The following is a 24,739-nucleotide window of genomic DNA, read 5'->3' on the forward strand; positions in this document are numbered from 1 at the left end:
ATTTTCGACTGTGAACTTACCTATCCCTACGAATGCCCGCAATGGCGCGCGCCTTTCACTAGTTTATTAACAATTTAAAGTGAGAAAATGAGGGTTGTAAAGCTTTTACAAATTAATGGAAGTGTGTTGGTTGCATTTATGCCTTTGCATTGATTTTATTGTGTGAAAAATGAATTTCTAAAACTTGATCCGACCATGATTAAGAACTATTTTGTTTTTGGAAAATAAGTCTTCAAAAATTATGTTTCAAAACCAATTCAAAAATAGATTCAAAATGGTTTGAAAAGTGCTTTGAATCTTTTTCATAAAAAGAAAAGCCTTTTTCCAGCCCCTTTTTTCTCCCTTGCTTCTAGCCCGCTCCCTCTTTCCAGCCTGCTAAGGCCCAGAGCCGCTTCCACCTCCCGCAGCCCGCCCCGGCCTGTTCCAGCCCTTGGGCCAAGCCCAGCAGCGCGGCCCGGCTACCAGCGGCAGCAGCGCCCGTCAGCCACGCTGCCCACCCGCGCCCTGAGCCACAGACCACAGGGGCCCACGCGTCAGCGAAGGTGGACGTCGTCCCCAACCTCCGTCCGCACGAAGCGGACGCCGCCGCCGCTGCTGCCACTCGTTTCTCCGGGCTCGCACGCGCAACGAGGTTCACCCGCGCCTATAAATGGAGGTCCCCATTGTGCCGAGCCGCCTTCGAAACCCTAGCGCCGCCCGCTTCCTCTAACCCCAGCCCTCGCCGCCATACATCCCGACGAGCAGCAGCCGCCGTCGATCTCCTCGCCTGCCGCGTCCCCGACGGCGAGACCTGCACGATGACCTTCGCAGCGAGGTGAGGAACCCGCCGGTACCTAAATATACATCCAAATCGATCTGAGCTTCGAGAGGCCTCTCCACTCCACTCCACGTCTCCACCTGACTTGACCACCTCCACCCATGTCGAATTAGGGTGCGCCCGGGGATGCTGCTGCACCACCACAAGGAGAACAACGACCCGGCGGACGCGCAGCGTCCTGGAATGGGCCAGCGCACCGCTGCCGGAACCGGGAGGCAGCCGCTCACCGCTGCCGCCGGAGGATACCACGGCGGTGTTTGCGAGCAGAGAGAATGTCGACCCTCAACAAGAAGACCAAGGTAAATACGAGATGGACTACGACAAGGTTTGATCGGATATACATCTTTAGTTTCCCTTGTCCATACGTCCCTTATTCTTGTTACTCTATCATACGACAGGTTGATGAGCATCCTCTGGCCTCTGGGCTCTCGTCGCTCTAGCCGCCGATCTAGTCTAGACATAAGGCCTGTTAAGATTGACGAGAGCCCGATTCGTTTCATTTGTTTGGCTTATAAAGTCACAATTGAAAATACTATTGCTTGATTTGGTGTGAGAAAAAAATATTGTCCGTTGGCTGATAAGCCATGACTTATAAATCGAATACGACCAAATAAACGGACTGCTAATTTTAAATCAGCTAAAAGTAAAGCTAATAAATAGATGGCTAATACTCCCTTCAACACGTAATTCTAGTAGCGTGTCACGTTCTAGTATCTTAAATTTGACGAATTATATTTAAAAGTATCAATATTTATGATATTAAATAAATATCATTAGATTAATTACGAAATATATTTTCATAATAAATTAATTTTGAGCCATAAATATAAATACTATTAACTAAAAACTTGATTAAATATGAACTACTTTTTTCTAGACGTAACCCATAGTTGCATGTTTTCCTTGATAGATGGAGTAATTAGCTAGCCCAAATTAGCTCATCCAAATAGGCACCTAATAAATAGCTAGAATATAAAAAATAGTTTTGTCCTTGGTTGCTCAGAGAAAATTGCAATTATAAGACACCAAACAATGCGCTTCGTAATTATAGGACTTCAATCGTTGACTTCGTTAAAATGACCCTTGAAACATTGGCTTCTTATTTTAGATGACATTTGGCATATTTCTTCACTTTGTTAATCAAAATACATGTATATTTAGCCCTCTTGTGACCCTTCTACCCTACTCGGATACTCCTCCCTCGCTTTCTCAGCTCCATCCCTCGCGGCACCGGCGCTTTGCTGCCATCGTCTGCTCCTTCCGTGGAGCCAGCTGCTGCGGCCGACTGGAGCCATGGCGGACATTGACCTCAACACCGTGGAGGAGGATGAGGCAGAGGCCGAGGCGCCACCTGTGGCCACCAGGGCCGGTGGCGTCGTGTGCTTGGAGCTGTGGCGCGCGTGCGTGGGACCCATCGCGCCGCTGCCGCGCAAGGGCAGCGCCGTCTTGTACCTACCGTAGGGCCACCTCGAGCACATCGGCGGCGACGCGGAGAGGCGGGCGCGGGGCGGGTTCGGGAAGACGAGGACGTGGGTTGCGACAGCGAGGATGGGGCCGCCATGAAGCCGCTCGCACGGACGCCACACATGTTCTGCAAGACGCTCACGTCCTCCGACACCAGCACGCACGCTGGCTTCTCCGTGCCGCGCCGCGCCGCCGAGGACTGCTTCCACCGCTGGTACAGCCAATCACTATTACCCATCTGCAAATAGGCAAGTTGCTACAATAGAGAAACAGCAAGATCATGATTTGCATTTTGACTTCTATTTATGTCAATGAAAATGGAATTTGATGTTATTCTAATGATTGGATTATGTGTGGAGCTGTACGATTTTAATATGAAGACGGCTAACTTGAACTTTTCATCTCTATGTTTTTTTTTTCTTCTTTTTCAGTTTTTACATGACATCAGTTTGGGTTATGCTACTATTACACTTTTGAAGCTTCTTGTAATTGGCCGTTTTACTCATAATATATCTTATCGATGCCATTTATGGTTCTGAACATTTTGCTCATCGATATCACTTAGCTGTGATTACCGTATAGTTAGTTCAAAGATCAGCTTTTACCAGCTCTGTCAGTGTTTCGAGTTGTCATCGACTAGTAAATTTCTAATATTGCGCGTCCGGCTTGGATAGTGTGCTTAGAGGACACAAGATTTATACTGGTTTGGGCATAATGTCCCTACGTCCAGTTCGTTGCTGCTACTCGTGTTACTAGCACTGAAAATTTGTAGTAGGGGTTACAAACGAGCGAGAGAGATATGTCCCAAGTTTCTGATGTGCGTGTGCTCCTAAGGCGTGTTAGGACGTGTGTTTTAATGTCTGTAGCCGTGTAGAGTGGTGAACTGCCCTTCCTAAGACGCCCTGCTTCCCCTTTTATAGGCGAAAGGGAGGAGAAGGTTACACAAAGAGAAAGAGGGAGAAGAGGCCAGGAGAGGAAGGCTTCTAGGACCGCCGAGCCTTCCTTTTCCTTTGTGCGGGTCCCGTCGACACTGCAGATGGTGACAGGGACGGCTCCACGCCAGGCGCCTGTCCACCGCTTGTCACACCCAATTTTAAGGATAAAATTAAATGCACAAAACTCGTGTGTGCCCAGAAATTAATCACACACACAAGCTGACAAATTACATAAAGTATCATCGTCTCATACATCAGAGTTATAACATAACTTAGTCTTATACATCACAGCGGAAAATAAAAGGTAACTCTCTCGAGAGGCTTCATCACAGGGAAGGTCAACTGGTTGACCACAAGCCTAAAAATCCTCAGGAAAATCTTCATACCCGTTGTCATCTGTTATCCATCCGGGATTTTTATCCAAATAAAGAAAACAAACAAGCGTAAGTACATCCCGTACTTAACAAGTTCACATGGGGTTATGAAGCTCAAAAAGGTTGACACTGGTTTACTACAGTTAGCATTTTTAGTAGGTCAAGCTTTTATTCTCAGGTATTATCAAATTATGCTTAAGCTCCCATTTAACCCCATATGAACAGATATCAGGGTCAAGTGTATCATATATCATCATAGAACAAATTAAATGATCAACAAGAAGTAATCAGTTATTCTGTGAGTTTTCTGGACCGCTCGTAACCGTGAGCACGGCTGTTATAACAGTTTGTTACCCTCTGTAGAGGTGGTGCACATTCACCGTGAGTCGTGATCCCCATATGTCCGGGTTAATTACTCCCATGTCACTGCCAAGGTGAGCGGGCAGGGTACACTATGAAGCCATTTCATAGGTTTCTCTAACAAGTTAGGGCCGCTAGGTTTCCTTGGTAGGCAGATGTAGGAACCCCCCTTTCCTATGGCACATATCCATCGTGGCTATACTCATAGGAACAGAGGCAGCCCTATACCCAACGTGGCAAGCCCCATTTGCGCCAAAAAGGTAACCTCTAACTAGCTAGAAAAGGTCCTATTATTGAGCTAAAGTCAGAGTCATATGACTCTCCCGGTTGCACTGTCAGTCCTAGCTTTTGCCGACAGATAAGTCCTTATGGAGGGCTGGGAGCAACATGATCAAAGGTTGTTTGCACCTTCACCCTATGGAACAGTTGTTATAAATCATGTTAAACTCTTAGTTTCATAGAATCATTCTTCAACATGTAGATCAAGTTCAGTTTAGAGCACTAGCAATCTACCCATATGCAATTAACCCATAGGAGACAAGGAACAGGATAAACAATCACTAGGATGTCCTTACGGGTATCAAATTAGACACATGCAAATGAGTAATTGATTAAAGTGAAATAGGACATCAAGGTAGGCCCATGCTATACTTGCCTTGGTTCACAAATTCTTGCTGGTCCTGCTGGTCGTCGAAGAATTCTTGATCTCCAACATTCTCCTCACCGTCTAAAAGCGACCAACACGACAACATACAACATTCCAAAAGCATTCATGCAAAGCAAACATTCCTATCATTAGAATAGTACACGAACAGTATAGAAAACAAGATAAAATGTTTGTGAAAATAATCTATGTCTCGCTCCAGACTTTACGAGAGCATGACCAGACTTTTCGAGAGCGTGACCAGGCCTGCCAAGAGCGCGACGACACACAACAGAAGGTCGGCTCCCTCCAGGCCTAGCTCAAAAGCGCGGTGATCCAGAAGTTGGAGGCCGATAGCGTTTCTATTGGCTGGCAGTGGACCTTGCTGAGGCGAGGAGGAATCTTCAGGCGGAGAGCGATGAGCTCGGTATCCTGAGTGCCACCCTTGGAGTGGTCTACGACGACCTTGAGGTGGTGCAGTCGGAGGGGACCAGCTCGCTCACGGCCCGTGCCATCGAGATCATGGCTCGTGTGCGCCAGCTCGAGAGGAATGCCCTTCGAGCCAGGGTCAATCAATCCTTTGTGATTGCTCGTTCTCACTATGGGGATAGCATCAATCTAGAGACGATGAGTCATGGCTTCGCACCTGGCTATGAAATCCACGAGCTAGAAGAGATGGAAGCGGCGGTGGCTCCCCTTTCGTAGGACCTAGCGGACAAGATCGGAGGCATAGTTCTCCCCTAGAGGGGTTAGTTAGCTAGATAGGTCGGGCGATCATTTTTGTAACAAGCGGACGAGCCCCGACCCCTCTGTACTATCTGAACAAACTTATCATTTTGTGTCATTTGATCGAATCTATTTTTTCTCCCTTTTTGTGTGAAAAAGGGGTTAATGCGTTTCGACCCTTCTGTTTGTTAAGACCGTAGAGCTCAAGCTATAGGAGGGAAACTCTAATCAGGCTGGTGAGCAAAAAACATCGTAGCCGTCGAGGCACAGGTTTCTTGCAGTCTGACCAGCCTTACTTAGTCGTTCATTTCCGCAGACCTTGCCATTAGGTTTAACGTGAGGAAGAGGTCAGGCGCGGTGACTGTTTTGGAAAGGGTGTATATATACCCTTATCACCCCCGAGTAAGACCCGGCCCCTTGTCGTTGCTAGGGTCAGGTGTCACTAAAGATCGAGGAGATGGTAGCGAAACTAGTAGGAGAAAGCGTCTCTTGTTTTCATGCGTACCCCCTCCCTAGGATCCGAGCCATCGGTCTATGACCGCGCGTTCGGTCTGCTTGTGAGTCCAACTTTCCTCGAGCCCCCGCGCATAACAGGGGTCCGGTCGAGGGTTGGCTCGTCTTTGTGATTGTCGCCTCGTCCAAGGTTTCCGTAATCGGAGGAGTTGAGCTAACGTCACTTGCCTCGATGGCTCGAGTGACGCGCTCAGTGAGCTCGCTAACGGGCATGTTCGAGTGAAATCTAGGTCCGTTGTTCATGACAGGGTTGGCATAGCCCTCATGTGGCATTCCACTGCTCCTTAACCTGCCTCCCATTAGATGCTCGGGTCGTTCCGGAGACCGACTCAGGTGGCCCGCTGGCCTCTCCTTGATGGAGATTCTGTGGGCTTGGCTCGAGGCCAGGATCGAACGAGAAGGTTGAGATGACCCTGTCCGCTTCTAAGCGGGCTAGGCGAATGCCGCTGGGGCTCATCTATGTTTTCTCCCCTAGCTCTGGTCAACGCGAGGTGGCCTCGAGCCCTTCGTGGGTCGACCTTTGAACCCTAGTCAGTTGGATTCCCGAGTTAGGGTCGGGCGGCTCGAGCCCTCGAGCCTCGTTGGGCTCGGTAGGGGTCGGCCGAGTTTTATGTGTCATCCCATATGTGGTTTCCGCAGTCGGAGGGGCTGAGGTAACGACACTTGACTCGAAGGCTCGAGTGTCGCGCTCGGAGAGCTCACTAACGGGCTTGTTCGAGTGGAATCCGAGTTCGGCGTTTGCTGACGGGGTCGGCATAGCCCTTATGTGGCATTCCACTGCTTCTTAACCCACCTCTCGGTAGATGCCCGTGTCACTTCAAAGAGTGACTCAGGTGGGCCGCTGGCCTCTTCTCGATTGAGATTCTGTGGGCTTAGCTCGAGGTTAGGATTGAACGAGAAGGTTGAGATGACCCTGTCCGCTTCTAAGCGGGTCGGGCGAAGGCTGCTAGGGCTCATCTATGTTTTCTCCCCTGGCTCTGGTCGACGCGAGGCGGCCTCGAGCCTTTCGCAGGTCGGCCTTCGAACCCTGGTCAGTTGGGTTAACAAGTTAGGGTCGAGCGGCTCGAGCCCTCGAGCCTCATTGGTCTCGGTAGGGGTCGGTCGAGTTTTATGTGTCATCCCGTCCGTGGTTTCCGCAACCAGAGGGGCTGAGGTAACGACACTTGACTTGAAGGCTTGAGTGTTGCGCTCGGCGAGCTCGCTAACGGGCATGTTCGAGTGGAATCCAGGTCCATCATTTGCTGACGGGGTCGGCATAGCCCTCATGTGGTATTCCACTGCTTCTTAACCCACCTCCCAGTAGATGCCCATGTCGCTTCGGAGAGCGACTCAGGTGGCCCGCTGGCCTCTCCTCGATGGAGATTCTGTGGGCTTGGCTCGAGGTTAGGTTCGAACAAAAGGTTGAGATGACCCTGTCCGCTTCTAAGCGAGTCGGGCGAAAGCCCATGAATGAATGTATGAATGCATGCATGAGAATGGATGAATGAATGATCAGGCAATGGAAAAGAAAAGTGAGGGTTGGTAAAGTTACCTCGATGGCTCGAGTGACGGGTTTGGAAAGCTCTTACCAGATATGTTCGTGTGGGGTCTGGGTCCATCATTCGTGACAGCTCCAGCGTAACCTGCATGGGATATCCCGCTGCTCCCTACCCGTCTCTCGACAGCGGTCGGAGCTATCCAATCGACTTTGGGCGACCTACCGGCCTCTCCTCGATGGAGATTCCATAGGTGGGCCTCTCCAAACCCTTCCTAGGAAGGCAGAGGCTAAAGCTCGAGATGCGGGAACAGAAACTCTGATCACGCTAGTGAGCAAAAATGCCGTAGCCGCTAGGGCATAGGTTTCTTGTAGTCCGACCAGTTTTACTCAGAGTTTATTTCCGCACACCTTGCCTCTAGGTTTTAGCATGAGAAAGGGGTCGAGCATACAGAATATCTACCGAACAGACACTCCTGCCAGCCCCTGAGTGAGGCCCGACCCCCTGCCGTTGCTAGGGTCGGGGGATCAATAACGAGATTAATACGAGAAAACGTGCGTAAAGTAAGGGTGACCCGTCCCTCGGCAGCGACCCGAATCATTCGATCGACTTGGGCACATGACTTACCTCAATGGCGCGAGTGATGGGTTCGAGGAGCTCTTACTGGATATGTTTGAGCGGAATCTAGGTCCGTCGTTCATGACGGGGTTGGCATAACCTACATGGGGCATCCTGCTGCTCCCTACCCGTCCCTCGACAGTGGCCAGGCCGTTCGATCGACTTATACGACCCGCTGGGATAGGACTTACCTGCGGAGATAGAGGATGAGAACATCATGCGCCAGAATTTAGTTAGGCAGATAAGCCAGGCGATGAACTTGTAATAAATGGACAAGCTCTTAAATTTTGTTATAGCCTAATAGATTTTGAGCCCTTCTCCCTTTTCCATATAAAAAGGTTAATGCGTTCTGACCCTTTCCGTCACTAAGGCCATAAAGCTCGGGGTGCGGGTGAGCAAATTCTGATCACACTGGTGAGAGAAGGTGCCGTAGCTGCTGGGGCGTAGGTTTCTCGCAGTCCGACCAGTTATACTCAGAGTTTGTTTCCGCAACCCTAGCTCCTAGGTCTTAATGTGAGAGGGGGTCGGGCATAGAGAAAGTTGGCTAGGTGGATAAACTCTTAGACGCGCACCGACACTTTCCGCGACTAAGGCCAAAAAGCCCCGGGTACGGAAAAACTCTTATCACGCTGGTGAGCTAAGGCGCCGTAGCCACCGAGGCGTAGGTCTCTCATAGTCCGACCAGTTCTACTTAGCGTTTGTTTCCGCAAACCTCGCTTCTGGGCCTTAACGTGAGAGAGGGTCGGGTGTAGATAATGTTTAGCGGATAGGTACGCTCTTATTAGCCCCCGGGTGAGGCCTGACCCCCCGTCGTTGCTGGGGTTGGGTGTCACTAAAGGTTGGGGAGTTTAATAGCGAAACATATTAGAGAAAGTGTGCGTTTATTAAGGGTAAAAGCGACATAGCTGCTCGATGTTCCAGGCATTAACGAAGACTTCGCCATTGACGGTCTTGAGTTTATAGGCGCCTGGTCGAAGCACCTCCATGATGACGTACGGTCCCTCCCATAGCAGAGAGAGCTTGTGGCGGTCCTTGCTGCTCTGGATGAGGCGGAGTGCCAGAGCTTCGACGTTGAAGGTTCGACCCCGCACTCAACAACTATGGTACCAGCGCAACGTTTGCTGGTACTTGGCCGAGCGGAGGAGGGCGACGTCATGTGCTTCATCCAGTTGGTCCATGGCATCCTCAAGGGATGCCTTGGCTCCTTGTTTGTCGTACGCCCTGACCCTAGGCGCTCCATAGTCGAGGTCAGTCGGGAGGATAGCTTCGGAACCATAGACCATGAAAAATGATGTGTAGCCGATGGCCCGGCTGGGGGTTGTCCTTAGGCTCTAGAGCACCACGGGAAGCTCCGTGACCCATCGTCTGCCAAACTTGATCAACCGGTTGAAGATCCAAGGCTTGAGGCCTTGTAGGACCATGTCGTTCGCACGCTCGACTTGACCGTTCATGTGAGAGTGCACCACGGCGGCCCAATCGACCCGGATGTGGTATTCATCGTAGAATTGGAGGAACTTCTTTCTGGTGAACTGCATGCCGTTGTCCATGATGATGGAGTTCGAGACCCAAAACGATGGACGATGTCAAGGAAGAACAACACGGCTTGCTCAGACTTGATTACGAAGATCGGTCGAGCCTCTATCCACTTTGTAAACTTGTCTATGGTGACAAGCAAGTGTGTATAGCCCCCAGGCGTCCTTTTGAGAGGTCCGACCAGATTCAGCCCCCAAACCACGAACGACCACATGATGGGGATTGTTTGGAGCGCTTGTGCCGGCAGGTGGGTCTGTCGAGCGTAGTATTGGTAGCCTTCGTAGGTGCGCACGATCTGTTCGGTGTCGGCGACTGCGGTCGGCCAGTAGAAGCCTTGTCAGAATGTGTTTTCGACGAGGGTTCTAGGCGCGGCGTGGTGACCACAGAACCCACCGTGGATATCGCTCAGCAACCGCTTCCCCTGTTTAGTGGGGATGCAGCACTATAGGATCCTGGTGTGGCTTCGCTTGTAGAGTTCGCCCTCAACAAGGACAAAGGACTTGGCACGACGTGCGATCCATTGAGCCTCCGTCTTGTCCACCTACAGCGCCTCAAGGAGGAGGTAGTCGAGGTAAGGCATCCTCCAGTCGACCAGAGGGTCAGGCTCTGTCGCTAGATCCTCATCATGCTCCATGACCTCAGGGTCAGACAGAGCCGACGACTAGTTTGCTGTAGAGCCTAGGGCGGGTGGCCCGCCACCAGCTTGTTCTAGCTCCTCGTAGCGAACTGAGGGCTTGTGCTGATCACTAGCGAAGACACCCATTGGGACCGGCTCTCGGTCGGACAACGCTTTCGCCAGTGCGTCGGTCGCCTCGTTGAGACGCCTTGGGATGTGATTGAGCTCAAGGCCGTTGAACTTGTCCTCTAGCTGGTGGACTTCTTGGCAGTATGCAGCCATCTTGGCGTTGTGGTAGCTTGACTCCTTCATGACTTGATCGATGACCAGCTAGGATTCGCCCCGAACGTCAAGGCGTCGGATACCCAACTCGATGGCGATGCATAGACCGTTGATAAGCGCCTCATATTTGGCCATGTTGTTGGAGGAAGGGAAATAGATGCGAACCATGTACCTCATGCACACCCCAAGGGGTGAAACAAAGACTAGCCCCACGCCGGTGGCTTTCTTCATCAGTGATCCATCGAAGTACATCGTCCAGTACTCCTGGTCGATGACTGCTGGCGGCATTTGGACCTCGGTCCACTCTGCAACGAAATCAGCCAGCACTTGGGACTTGATGGTCGTCTAGGAGGCATACGAAATGCCTTGACCCATTAGCTCGAGTGCCCACTTCGTGATTCTTCCTGTGGCATCCTGGTTTTGGATGACCTCGCCGAGGGGGAAGGATGTCACGACCATCACCGGATGTGACTCGAAGTAGTGGCACAGCTTCCTCTTAGCGATGAGGATGGCATATAGGAGCTTCTGGATTTGGGGGTAGCGGGTCTTAGAGTCAGACAAAACCTCTCTAATGAAGTACACAGGGTGCTGTACTTTGAGGGTATGCCCCTCTTCTTCTCGCTCCACCACTAGGGCAGCGCTGACCACTTGCGTGGTGGCCGCAATGTATAGCGGAAGCGGTTCTTTGTCGGTCAAAGGAACCAGGATCGGGGCCTTCATCAAAAGCTGCTTGACCATGTCAAGCGCCTCCTAGGCCTCGGGTGTCCATTTGAAACGGTCAGCCTTCTTCAGAAGCCGATAGAGGGGGAGACCTCATTCGCCGAGGCACGAGATGAAGCGACTGAGCGTGGTAAGGCACCCTGTAACTCGCTATACCCCCTTCATGTTCTATATCGGGCCCATCCTTGTGATGGCCGAGATCTTCTCCGGGTTGGCTTCGATGCCACGCTCGGAGACGATGAAACCGAGCGTGGCATCGATGAAACCGCAAGACGACGAAACTCTCGATGCCATGGGCATCGACTCTACCTCGGGACCCCAAAAATGCACTTTTCAAGGTTGAGCTTAATGCCATTTGCTCAGAGTCTTGCGAAGGTCTGCTCAAGGTCGGCTATGACCTGGTCAGCCCGTTTGGACTTGACCATGATGTCATCCACGTAGGCCTCAATGGTTTGCCCGATGTGGTCCCTGAAACACTTGAGCATACAACGCTGGTATGTAGCCCCTGTGTTCTTCAGACCAAACAACATTGTGACATAGCAGAACGATCCAAACGGGGTGATAAAAGATGTCACGAGCTGGTCGGACTATTTCATCGTGATTTGATGGTACCCGAAGTACGCATCAAGGAAGCAAAGGGTTTCGCACCCTGAGGTAGAGTCGACTACTTGGTCTATGCATGGTAAAGAAAAAAGATCCTTTGGACACGCTTTGTTGAGACCCGTGTAGTCAACACACATTCTCTATTTCCCACTCTTCTTTCATACAAGAATGGGATTGGCTAACCACTCAGGGTGGTACACTTCCTTGATGAACCCGACCACCAAAAGCTTCACGATCTCCTCGTCGATGGCCCTGTGTTTCCCCTCGTCGAAGCGACGTAGGCGCTGCTTCACTGGCTTGGAGCCTAGCCTGATCTTCAAGGCATGCTCGGTGACTTCTCTCAGAATGCCTATCATGTCCGAGGGTTTCCACGCAAAGATGCCTATATTAGTGTAGAGGAAGTCGACGAGTGCGCTTTCCTATTCGGAGGAAAGCGTGGTGCCAATGCGCACCACTTTGCTCTTGGAGCCGCTGGGGTCTATGAGGACCTCCTTAGCGCCCTCCATCGCCTCGAAAGACCCGGCCGACCGCTTGGGGTTGGGTGCTTCCTCGGCGACCTCCTTCCTGATGGCAGCAAGCTCCTTGGAGGTGACGATTGCTGCGGCGTGTTCACAGCACTCGACCTCATACTCGTAGGCGCATTGGAAGGAGGTGCCGATGGTGATGACCCCGCATGGTCTCGGCATCTTCAGCTTTAGGGATGGCCATGAACTTTGCGTAGCATGGACGTCCCAGGATGGCATGGTAGGTTCCGTGGAACCCGACCACCTCGAAGGTAAAGGTCTCCATACTGTAATTGGTCAGATCCCTAAAGGTGACGGGCAGATTGTTCTGCCCAAGTGGCACGGCCTGCTTTCCAGGCATGATGCCATGGAAAGGCGCTTTAGTTGGTCAGATGCGCGATCAGTCGATGCCCATGGCATCGAGAGTTTCGGCATACATGATGTTGAGGCCGCTGCCTCCATCCATCAGTACCTTGGTGAGCTGCTTCGTGTCGATGATCCGGTCGACCACGAGCAGATATCTCCCTGGTTGTGGGATGCTCTCCGGATGGTCGGTCTAATCAAAGGTTATGGCGGACTCCGACCATTGGAGAAAGGTAGGCGCGGCTGGCTCGGCCATATAGACCTCACGGCGCACGAGCTTCTAGCGGCGCTTGGAGTCATAAGCCGCTGACCATCCGAAGATCATGAGGCAACCATCCAGCGTCAGAAAGCTATCGTCGGTCCCCTCGGCGTCGTCCGTAGTCGGATTGGCGTTCTTCCCATGCTCCCCCTGTTGAAGCCTTTGGACAAGAACCGCTTCATGAGTCCGTAGTCCTTGTATAGATGCTTGATGGGGAAAGCGTGGTTCGGGCATAGCCCTTCGAGCAGCTTCTCAAAGTGGTCCGGGTTACCCACGGCGAGCTTTCGATCCCTTCTATGGTCGGTGGTGGCCAAGAGCGAGCTCTCACGCTGCTGCATGTTCTTCTTCTTACTAGGACAGTTGGAGGCGCCTTCACCAGCATCCTCATCCCGCTTTGCCTTACCTTTGAGACGGTCGAAGATCGCTCCGACTGCCTCCTCGCTGGAGGCGTGGATGGTGGCGATGTCGAGAAGCTCCTTAGTGGTTCGCGGGCCCTTATGTCCCAGCTTATGAACTAGGGACTCGCAGGTGGTCCTAAACAGGAAAGCTCCTATGACGTTGGCATCGACGACGTTGGGTAGCTCGTTGCATTGCCGGGAGAAGCGCCGGATGTACCCACAAAGGGTTTCTCAGACCTTCTGTCAGTAGTTCTTGAGATCCCATGGGTTCCCAGGACGCTTGTATGTGCCCTGAAAGTTCCTCACGAAGATCTCTTTTAGATCCGCCCGACTTTGGATTGTGTTGGACGGAAGGTGTTCCAACCATGTTCGCACCGAATCGACTAGGAACAATGGAAGGTTGCGGATAATGAAATTGTTAGAGTATTTCGGGATGTTGGTGGGTGGTCGATACCGTGGTGGGAAGGCGGCGTTGAGGATGTGTCGGTAGAAGGCCTGAGGTCTCGGCAGGCCGGGGCTCGGGCTTCGGTCCTCGCTGCTGTCGTAGCGTTCACCACGACGAGGGTGGTAGCTGTGGCTAGCCCCCTCCCCCACATCGCCATGGGTACGCCTACAGGCGTCGAGGGTGTCGCGCGCGTCTTGGTTGCGACCGAGACGCTCATGCACTAGAACGCGCCATGCGTGGCCTGCTGCCTTACGGTGCCTGGTGGACTGACGTGTCCTTGTTGGGTCGCTCTGAGGGCGTGCGCTGGCTGGCGTTGAGCTCATATTGCTGAGACAATGAGCTCTCGACCTGCTACGCTGCCGCATGCTCGAGCAGCGTGCGAATCTCGCAATGTGCCCAACGGTCTTCGGGCGTCGTAGGCCCCAGAAGTCCTCAGAGTAAGGCTGCCACAACAACATTGTTCTAGCTCGCCCAGGTGAAGTGTGGGAGGGCTTCATCATCCTTGATGATCCTCCGGTTCACATCGCGGGCCATGGCATGTGCACGCCCACCGTCTCCATGGCGCTCGATCTCTCGCTCGAGCTCCACGCGTTCCTGCTTGAGCTGGAGTCGTGCGTCCTCGAGCTCTTGGTGCTGAACCTTCATCTGCTCCACCCACAGGTGGGGTGGGCCCCCCGCATCCCCTCGACTTCATCATGGAGGTCGTTCGTTGGGGTAGCCTCTTCCTCGTGGACACTTTCGACATGTCCCTCGAGGGTACCTACCATGAAACATTCACGAGAGGGGTGGTGGCTCCCCCTGCCGGGGTCAGAGCTGGAGGGCGACTCCGACTCTCCTATGAGGAGGTCATGGAAAGATTCCTTGACATATTCGATCATCCCCATGAACTTGTCGTTCGTAGGGGACCGAGGAGTGTGTTGCGACATAAAGTGGCCAACGGTCTCTGCTGCGTTGCGCAGACCGAATGGGAGCGCTGTTAGGACGCTGCGGATGAGGTATTCCGGAGAGTGCGGCTCTCCTCCGGCAAGCTGCGCCATGATGTTGGCGAACGAGAAGGTGAGGTGGCACAGGTCCTCCTGGGATGGTCGGGGTCCTAGAAAGGCGCCGAGCTGACGCTCTAACCTCCCGTAGTCGAAGCCGAGGAGCTTGTCGCCCCTATGGGCGTGGGCCTCTGGTGCGTGCAACTGCAGCTCCTCAAGCGCCTCAGCGATCGCATCAAGGCCAATGGAGCAGAGAGGTTGGGCGATGGCGAGAGCCTACGCCAGCTCTCCCTCTATCGTGATGATGAAGTCCAGGTCCCCAAAGCGCACGTGTGCGCTCAGGACCTAGCTGACGTTGTGACTAGCAATCCGAAGCCTGGTGTGGATGTCGAGACGCGCAAAAAGGCCCTTACCTGATGCGCCAATTGTCGGTGTTTCGAGTTGCCACCGACTAGTAAATTTCTAATATTGTGTGTCTGGCTCGGATGGTGTGCTTAGAGGACACGAGGTTTATACTGGTTCGGGCAGAATGTCCCTACGCCCAGTTCGTTGTTGCTGATCATGTTACTAGCACTGAAAATTTGTAGTAGGGGTTACAAATGAGCGAGAGAGGGACACGTCCCAAGTCTCTGATGTGCGTGTGCTCCAAAGGCGTGTTAGGGTGCGTGTTTTGATGTCTGTAGCTATGTAGAGTGGTGAACTGCCTTTCCTGAGACATCCTGCTTCCCCTTTTATAGACGAAGGGGAGGAGAAGGTTACACAGATAGAAAGAGGGAGAAGAGGCTAGGAGAGGAAGGCTTCTAGGACCGATGGGCCTTCATTTTCCTTTGTGTGGGTCCCACCGACACTGCACATGGTGATAGGGATGGCTCCACGCCGAGCGTCTGTCCGCCACTGATGCCACGCCTTGGCGTTGTTAGTAGGTCGTGATGTCCCATTTCGCCCCGGCGGGCGACGCGACGAACCAGCATGCTGGTCAGCGGCCGTATAGGGAGTAGGCAGCATAGTGACCATGCGTCCGTCACTGTTGGTGATGTGAGTTCTCTGGAATGATATGTTGCGGGCACGGGTCGTATTGAGATGTGCCCGCTCCCTGCACAATGCCAAAAGTTTGCCCTTGGATTGTACTTTTTGGCCTGTAGTGGTTGGCAGCGGCATGAGCTTCCATCAGGAGCTGCGCCCGAGGGGTCGGGCGAAACGGAGCCTGCACCCAGAGGTCGGGCGAGGCGGAGCCCGCGCACCTAGAGGTCGGGCGACGCGGAGCCTACACCCAGAGGTCAGGCGAGATGGAGCCCACACGCCTGGAGGCCGGGCGAGGCGGAGCCCGCTCACCTAGAGGCTAGGCGAGGTAGAGCCTGCACCCAGAGGTCGGGCGAGGCAGAGCCCGCGCACCTGGAGGCCGGGCGAGACGGAGCTCTCCCTAAGGGTCGAGCGAGGCGGAGCCTGCGGCCTTGAGGTCGGGCGAGGCGGAGCCCGCGGCCTCAGGGCCGAGCTAGGTGGAGCCCGCCCTAGGGTTCGGGGAGAGGAGACCGCGGCCTCGGGGTTGGGCGAGACGGAGACCGTCCCAGGGGTCGGGCGACGCGGAGCGCGCGACCCCTGGAGGTCGGGCGAGGCGGAGCCTTCCCCCAGAGGGCGGACGAGGCGAAGTCCGCGCACCTGGTCGGTTGGTGCTGTAGTCGCGCTCTTGACTGCTCGGATGAATCAATGTTGATGGTTATTAGCTCCTCCTCTTCGGGTATCCTAGTATTGGTCCCCGACAAGCTCCTTGATAGCCACCGAGCAAGTGTCCTGCTTCTCGGCATGCCGGCGCCGCTGCCACTCAAGAGCCTGGTGAGCCTTGGGACCTGCTGGGCTTTTACATACCTGAGTTGGAAGCCATCACAGAGATGAGAGGCATATCAGGCAGTAGCAGTTCTTGAAAATGGCCTGTCACAAATGTGAAATCCCCTTGGAATATGATGTTTCTGCTGTAATAGCAACTCCGTGTCATTTATTTTGTGTGAAACTTAAATATCCCATTTTATTCTTGACTATGGAAACATATATCTTCTTTTTCTTGTTTTCATGTGCATGCTTGAAATATTGCCGTAGCGTTAGCACGGGCACACTACTAGTTAGGACTAATAGCTGGCGGCCTGGCGCGTGCGGCGGATCATGAAACAAAGCAATATGTAGTTATAATAAAAATGACACAACTACTTACTATGTCTTACATGAAATATTATACAAGAGTAGGCACAGCAGGTAGTAAATATTGTTAGCTGAATGTACATACATAGGATGGAGCCTGGGATGTTGTATCATACAAAAATGGAGACTCATGCACATCGAGTTTTCAGAGCTAATTACACATGGGTAGAACAGAGCTTTACAGGCAAAGCTCGCAGAATCCTTTGTTTCTAGGACTATTGCTCATGACCAGAAAAGACCACTGCTGATGGATGTGAAGCTCTGCGTGGTGGATGGCTCTCTAAATTTAGTATATGATATTAGATCTTTGTAAATGGGATGGGAAAATAGCTTGTAATGTTTGTGTTGAAATAGGAATTTACCAGAGATCTCATAGCGACACATGGACTCTGTGTGGTGGCTACAACCTGTGAAATATCTTTGTGTGGACAAACATTGTTGTATAGTTATGATAGTAATATGCATGGAAAGAATATGGTTATTGAATTATGTAGGAGGTAACTAAAACTATAAGTTTATTTGATTTTTGGAGTTGTTAGTGAATTTAAAATGTTGTACATGAAGGATGGATTCCAACCATGCCGACTTCATCTGATTGGAAATGAAATATGTAAGCACGGAATAGTTATGGACATCAAGTATGAGGATTGAGTTGGATGTAAAGTGAAGGCATAGGTTGATTCTACCTAGCTCTATAGAATTTTCCATAATATAATCTGGTAGCATTTCACTCTCCTAGGTGGACTCCTCTTTTTATTTAATAATAATAGTATGAGCACGAACTATGTTTTATATATAATATCAAGTAATTAAATTAGTGGAAGTGCTAAATACCATCAGGTGTGAATTGCTCTTCATCCATAGCTTCATTGCTTTCTCAAGACAGATTGTTTGGAAGGTCTGGACTTCCATTTGTTTGTTCAGGTTCAGTGATTTCTCTTGTCTTGTACCAAATTGTCTAGCTATGAACAGCCGTTTCTTCTAATTGTGGTCCTTTTCATTCCCAAAGTGGCAGTTTTTGGAATAGCAGCAACATTGGAGTGCATGCGTGGACACATTATGGGTATTCACTAGGTGTAAAACTGTGAATACGATTTTCTCTGTAGTGAAGAGTTTTGATAACAGTGATGTTACAGTGGCATTGCTGCATAAATGGCCTGGGATACCAAAGACTTGAATTTCTACTTTTGTGTTCCATGGTCTTTTGATAGAGCCATAGTACATAGTCCATGGAAAGAGTCTAAGGGTGAAGTTGGGGCCATTTATTAATCCTTTTGATAGGATAAGATTGTAGGTGTTTGGTTAGGGTAATTGTATGAGGAAATCTAGGCCATACTATGGAATCTTGTGTAGTTAACAGGTAGTTCAAATTCGTTACTGCTTGAATGGCTTTTGGATAGATGCAGTTTCTTTCCTTGGCCGGGTTATAATCCATGAAATTGGCCTATTAACACGACTATGGACATGGGTGGCCCACATTATCTATTAGAGAAAACAATGGCATCTATAGACAACATATATCACATTAGTCATTTGAAGTGTAGGGCAAGAGTGAAGCTAGAGTAATGCTTTCCAATCCAATAAGCAAAAAGTGCAAACATGGTGGATCAGTATGTTGTGAACTGCACAAGCCACAGCCACTGGAAGTGCATTCAGATAGGAGATCTGAATGATGGAAGTGAAACACAGCAGGGAAATGAAAGTGATAGAATAAGAAGAACCTGAATGATGGGATAAAGTAAACACAACGATCTGCAAATTTATTTCAGAGAAAATGGTTCTCCAGCTTGATTTCTCAGCCAGATGAAGCCCAACATAGTTAGTTACTGTGTATTCTAGGCATGCCTACCAATTTGGATCTGCAAAACCCAGCAAAGAGATAAAAGAAGCAACTATAAGTGGATCACGTATTGACATTTGGCTTCAAGGAATGCAGAGCTTACCTCACTCTCTTTCACTTATAAAGTCAAATGATATTTTCTGACCAAGACACACCATATTAAAAGAGGAATCCTTGAAGACGTCCTGTGCAAGAGGCAATAACAAATAGATTAAGGACTCTCAGCCCAACTATGCTACATGGTAAAATCTAGTGAATAATAGTTGCGAGAAGTTGGGAACGAAATTGACATTACATTTGTTGCTTGCCGATTGTACAGTTGAACAAAATTAGGCATATTGACTTCGGCAAGGCTAGATTTTGAACCCAATTTACAGAGGATCTTTTGACAAAAAGAAAAGTCTCCACACCATTCAGACATTTATCGAATAGGCTATATGCATATATATGATAGCACTGAGCTTCAGTTGCGTTGCTCACCTTGGCACGGTTGTACCATTGTAGACGCCAGAGACGAGCTTCAGTTGCGTTGCAATACAGAATGGGCTCTGGGCTGAGGCTTTTGACTGAACAGGTGGTGGGCAGGAGGAGCAGGGTTCGTTGGCCTGGGCGCTGACGGCATCGTCCATCCGTCCTGTGCGCAGACGGACACACGACCGACGGAAAAGCTGATGCAGGGAAATCCCTTGCAGTAGAAGGATGGTGCATCATGCGATCTTTGCCAAGGAGAAAGGTGGCCGGTGCAGGCAGCGGTAGGAGTGGAGACGGTGGCCAGCGCGTGTAGGAGAGGGAGGCAGAGCGGTGGCTGCCTGGCTGGGCACGTTCGTAGCAATTGGCAGCTGTTTTGTACTAGTATAGTAGAATATAACTATATAAGGTTTGGCAATCAAATACGAAATTTCAACACAATCAACCAAAAACAAGATCAGTGGCACATCGATACTTCGGCCCCATTCGCTTGGCTAAAAAAACAAACCGAAACATTGTTCATAGTTGATTTATTATGAGAAAAAAACACTCTTTCAGCTAAAAAAACAAACTGAAAAAAACGGATTATAAGAGAAGCGAACAGGGCCTTCTCGGTCGGTTTTGGCTGAAGAGCACAGCTACAAAAGGATTTTCGTTGTTGTCTACTAAAAATTGAAATCAATCACTAGAGTTTTGAGCAGAAATGTCCTCAGATGCTTTATCACGACATACTTCAATCACTCCAAATACTTTGGACAAAAAATGAATACAACATATAGTTCACTCATCGATTAGCTACAAAAGAATGGCACGAGGTTTTCTTCAACAAATTGACAGTGGTTTTGCATATTAAATACACCTATACACAATGCATTATCTTTTTTTTTTACTCTGAACACGCAGGTGAGACACAATGCATTATCTATCATAAGCTGGCTGGAAACATGTGTCCAATTTGGATTCCAGAACTTCAATGCAAATATGGATCATTTCTTTAAATGCGGAGTCAACTCCCAAGCCCAGCTATCATCGCTGTAAATGTGGCTACTGCAAATCCAAGCACTCCGCCAGCAAATACCTGGTGACAAAACTTGGAATTAATAATATGTGTGGCATGTGAGAGTAAGAATACCAAATATCCGCATGTATGACTGATTTTCTAGTGAAATGATCTGGACGGTGCACTTGATTTTAGTATGATGCAAATATGATTCGAGGAGCAATCGGTTGGTTAACAAAATTTACTTCAGCTGAGGTTTAGTACATCATATGAACTCCCCAACATCACAATCTAGGAGCAAAAGACCAAACCTGTTGAGGTGTGTGCCCTAGCAGCTCTCGCAGTGGTCTTGTTTCAGCCAGTGGATGTTCTGATGGAAGCTCATACACAATTTGATTCAAGACCTGGCATTTTATAATAGTTAGATCTGAACTGCAGCAGGTGAGCAACATAATGCTTATCAATTGAAAGACCATTTTAGTATTTTACTTCTCAGGTCTAGTCTAGATTTTTTTTAATTTTCGTTCACACAATCAATGAGGTTTCATATAATGATTGAGCAACACTACTCGTACAAGCTAGGTGTTAACCATTCTGCCTGAATAAGAGAGCCCAGTTTTAGTGGTTGGTCACTATTTACCACTTAGAAAGTAGTTCACATGATTTCAAAAGGGAACTCCTTTTTCATTGGGTCACAACTTTTTTGCCTTCATAAATTATTTTTCTTGTCAGGGGTTATATAACATAGAAAGGTGGTAATACCTCTGCTTGCTTCCCTGCATGTAGCCTAACACCAAAAGCATCATACATCACCTGCAAAGTATTGAAAGAATTAATCGAGTTGGTAAAATGAGCAGTGATGCATATAGTAAACTCAGAGTGCAGGATGTTGCATTTCAGAAAACGATGAAGAAAAAAGTCACAAGAACTAATCAGTATTTCGAGATGCCAAAATGAAAAGATGAGACAAGTGGGGACGGATTGTGGGAGTTAAAGCACATGACACATGCCTAGGAGTAGGTGTTATGGTACTGTATGCCATCATTTTGCATTTTTTGCATGGCTGGTTTTGGACACACATATATGTACAATTATGGAAAATTTTCCACAGGTTAGCTGTTATCCTTCGTTCTGCAGGTTTCATTAAATTTGCAAACAAAGTCAGGTACTAGGTGAGCTTTGAAGGTACTATGAACTAAGCGCACAAAACAAAGTACAGCATCTCTGAATATTGATCTGACAGTACATCTTAGCTGTGAGATTTCCACAATAAGCCCAACCGAATTTATTGTTCTGTAGATGTAGGTATCAACTGAAAGTCTGAAACTTGAACAACAACTTGACACTAAATGTCCTACAGTCTCTTCCTCATCTTTAGTATCCTTACGAAGGCCTCGTTTAGGTGGCGAATTTTTTTGGGAAATGGTACTGTAGCACTTTCGTTGTTATTTGGCAATTATTGTCCAATCATAGTCTAATTAGGCTTAAAAGATTCGTCTCGTGAATTTCATCTAAACTGTGTAATTAGTTTTTTTTATTTAATACTTCATGCATGCGTCCAAAGATTCGATGTGACGAGGAATCTTAAAAAAATTTGCAAAATTTTAGGAACTAAACAGGCACAAACTCCCATCAATTTCCTAAAGTCTTTTCCTCGTATGTACTGTACTTGTACTTCTGTCCACAATCTACACCACAAAATGTACCTTCAACAACTGAGCCCCAGGCTTGAAGTGAAGCGAGCTAGTAAAGCAACCAAGCCGAAGTTTTTAAGTGCAAAGGACACTCATTTACTCCCCCTGATCACTAGTTCACCACAACGCGTCCCAAGATCATAAGGCTACCTATCAGATCCACCGCCCACCGAAGATGGTCAACGCGTTTTGGGTGTCGAAAGAGAGAAGAGGGGGCGGGGAGGGGAACCAACCACGGAGGCGAAGACGGCGGCGGTGGCGAAGAGCGAGCTGGCGAAGCCCTCGTGCAGGCCGACGGCGACGGCGAGCGCGGTGACGGTGGCCGAGTGCGACGACGGCATCCCGCCGGAGCCCACCAACTGCTTCGCGTCCCACCGGTTCTCCTTGTACCTGCACGGCACACGCGCGCGGGCGCGGGCGGGCGGCAGATGCAGATCCCGTCAGGGAGAGAGCTCAGATCCGGGCAGCGGCCGAGCCCGCGTGGAGGGGAGGGCGGGGCGTACCAGGTGGTGAGGACCTTGATGGACTGCGCGATGGCGAAGGCGAGCACGGCGGCGACGAGCGGGCAGTTGGAGAACACGGCCAGGTAGGAGAACGAGGGCGCGCCCGGCGGCGGGGCGGCGGAGACGATGGGCTCCGCCATGGCTCGCTCACGGTGGGTCACGCCCGGCTCTGGGAGTGGAAGGTTCCCGTTCCTCCCGGGAAGGGGAAGGCTCGGCAGGGGCGCGCTCGCCGGGGGGCGAGGACGACTGGATCACACCGACCGCGTCGGCTCCCAACTCCAACTGCCCCGTTGCCGTTTGCCGTTTGGTGGTGTTGGCCACTTGTACCGTGGTGGGCTTGTGGTTTCGTGGCAGCGGACTCACGCAAGGCGGGGTGCGGTGCGACTGTGTGAACTGCTATGGATACCCAGAACCCCTCCCTCATCCGACCTCAGAGCCCGAACAAAGGATGCAAATACTCTTGCTACTCACTCGGTTTCATCAAATTATAAGACTCCATTCACTGTTTTTAGTTTGTTTTTGGTTTTAGTCTCTCAGAAAACGCTCTTGGGGGTGCTCATTTGACAGGATTTAACCTTGGATGTTCCCATATAAAAGAGAAATTCAATTCATAAGTTCAAGAAAACATGTCTTAAGCCATTCGTTAAAGTTGGTGCTAATAAGTTTAAGGTACAGAAGAACACCTATCCCCATAGAGTAGAAGTTTACATGTGCTAGCTAAAAGGTTATGCTCAGCCCCGGCACCGAGTTTTTTGAGGTTAGAACCAAAATAAAACGAAGAAGCCCTTAGTATAATAATAAACACTAATAACAATCACGACTTGTTGTGGCTGATGAGACTAAGTGTAAAATAAATGACCGAGGAATAGTCTTTAGGCCAATAAATGATCTATTAGACAATCTACATAATTACAACTAGATCAGCTCATATATGGCTATTCAGTATCCGGTATGTTGCCTAACAAGTGGGTTCTCAATTACGAATTTACAAATTAAGTGAGAAAAATGGAACATATGGTGCTTACTTTAGCCTTGTGTGGCCCAGCACAATGTTATCGTTAACTCACTCCCTTGCACGGAGTCATGTCTCAGATGACGGTTGTCGGCGGATCGGGACAATCAGCGAGTCACAGCATCGCTAAAGTCCCAGTAAGACGAGGCGTCGTGACTTACACGACGTCAATTATCGGTGGCAGACTATTGCCTTCTTGAGTTTTTAGACCTTTAGGCTATACAGTGGTAGTACTACATATTTTGTGCTTGGGAGAGCCCATTCCTTTCAAGGGCCTAGAGGTAGATGCTCCTTTGGCCCACGCCCAGAATTATTTTCGCCCCATTAATTTTTAGACTCACTATATCTTGTCTGCTAGAATTTTGAAGCTGACCAATGATTCTTAAAATGTTGATGTCTTAAAATAGAACATGATAGATTTTGTTGTTTTGAATTAAACACATGTTTGTACCGTTTTATTTTATTGAACAAACTCAAAATCTTGTAACTGAGTGTAGTCCAGCTGATTAGTTTTTTGTGGTGGATCTATCCATCCAAGTTAAGTCATCGACTTGGCGCAAATACTCACATTTTTTAGATTTATTTCACAGGCTTTAATTTAATGACGCTATTATTTCAATAGTAAGCGACATGCTTCTTTAGATGTATTTTAGGATTTAATTAACAACACTATTCTTCACTTTTAGTGATCGGCGATGTGCCTTTTTAGATGTATTTTAGAAATTTATGGCGCTACTCTTCACTTTTAGTGGTAGGCGACGTGCCCCTTTTGCTCAGGCGTGTGTATGTGGGCTTGAGATCCGCTAGCTTTACTATTTATTTAGAGTGTGTGTATGTGCAAATATTATTGTCCAAATTTATATTGTACGGCCCCGTTCACTTCGCTGAAAAAATAAGCTGAAACACTGTTTCGGCTGATTTGTTGTGAGAGAAAAACACTGTTACGGCTGAAAACAAGCTGAAAAGTATGAATTATAAGAAAAGCAAACATGACATACAGTTAAAAGATCTCTCAGATACGTTCGTCGAGGTAGGGTGTGTTCTGTATGTAATTTAAGATTAAAAACACCCGAAAATCTTGCATGCATGCCCTGTAGTAGACACAGCCAAGTGCTCTCCGTGATAGCAAGCTCCCAATAGCAGATGTCATTGCGCTGACCTTTTCTACTTTGGCACTTTTCAACGTATGATACTAATCTATCTATACGATTCATTTGCTCTTTTTATGTCCCATCTGTATGACCACAACTGGAATGATGCTCATCATTGCACCAGGGCCCTGTTTAGTTCACGAAAATTTTTGAGAAATGGTACTGTGGCATTTTCGTTGTTATTTGACAATTAGTGTTTAATTATAGTCTAATTAGGTTTAAAAGATTCGTATCGTGAATTTCGTCTAAACTGT

The 24,739-nt window shown here is 49.3% G+C and overlaps 2 protein-coding genes across 2 annotated transcripts; one reads left to right on the forward strand and one right to left on the reverse strand.

Annotated features, from left to right (window-relative positions):
- The first annotated feature begins 87 nt into the window (after positions 1–87).
- Positions 88–19,639, forward strand: LOC136499431 (uncharacterized). Its single transcript, XM_066495088.1, has 4 exons — positions 88–93; positions 372–814; positions 931–1,116; positions 17,382–19,639. The coding sequence occupies exons 1-4, from the start codon at positions 88–90 to the stop codon at positions 17,410–17,412; spliced, it is 666 nt and encodes a 221-aa protein (XP_066351185.1). The 3' UTR covers positions 17,413–19,639.
- Positions 19,640–19,854: 215 nt separating this feature from the next.
- LOC136500519 (uncharacterized) lies at positions 19,855–22,597 on the reverse strand. The gene is made up of 5 exons (XM_066495887.1): positions 22,323–22,597; positions 22,053–22,209; positions 20,888–20,938; positions 20,437–20,529; positions 19,855–20,203 (listed from the first exon to the last, which is right to left on the reverse strand). The coding sequence occupies exons 1-5, from the start codon at positions 22,460–22,462 to the stop codon at positions 20,132–20,134; spliced, it is 513 nt and encodes a 170-aa protein (XP_066351984.1). The 5' UTR covers positions 22,463–22,597; the 3' UTR covers positions 19,855–20,131.
- Positions 22,598–24,739: the final 2,142 nt, after the last annotated feature.

Source organism: Miscanthus floridulus, chromosome 13 (genome assembly GCF_019320115.1).
Source record: "Miscanthus floridulus cultivar M001 chromosome 13, ASM1932011v1, whole genome shotgun sequence".
Taxonomy (NCBI): domain Eukaryota; kingdom Viridiplantae; phylum Streptophyta; class Magnoliopsida; order Poales; family Poaceae; genus Miscanthus; species Miscanthus floridulus.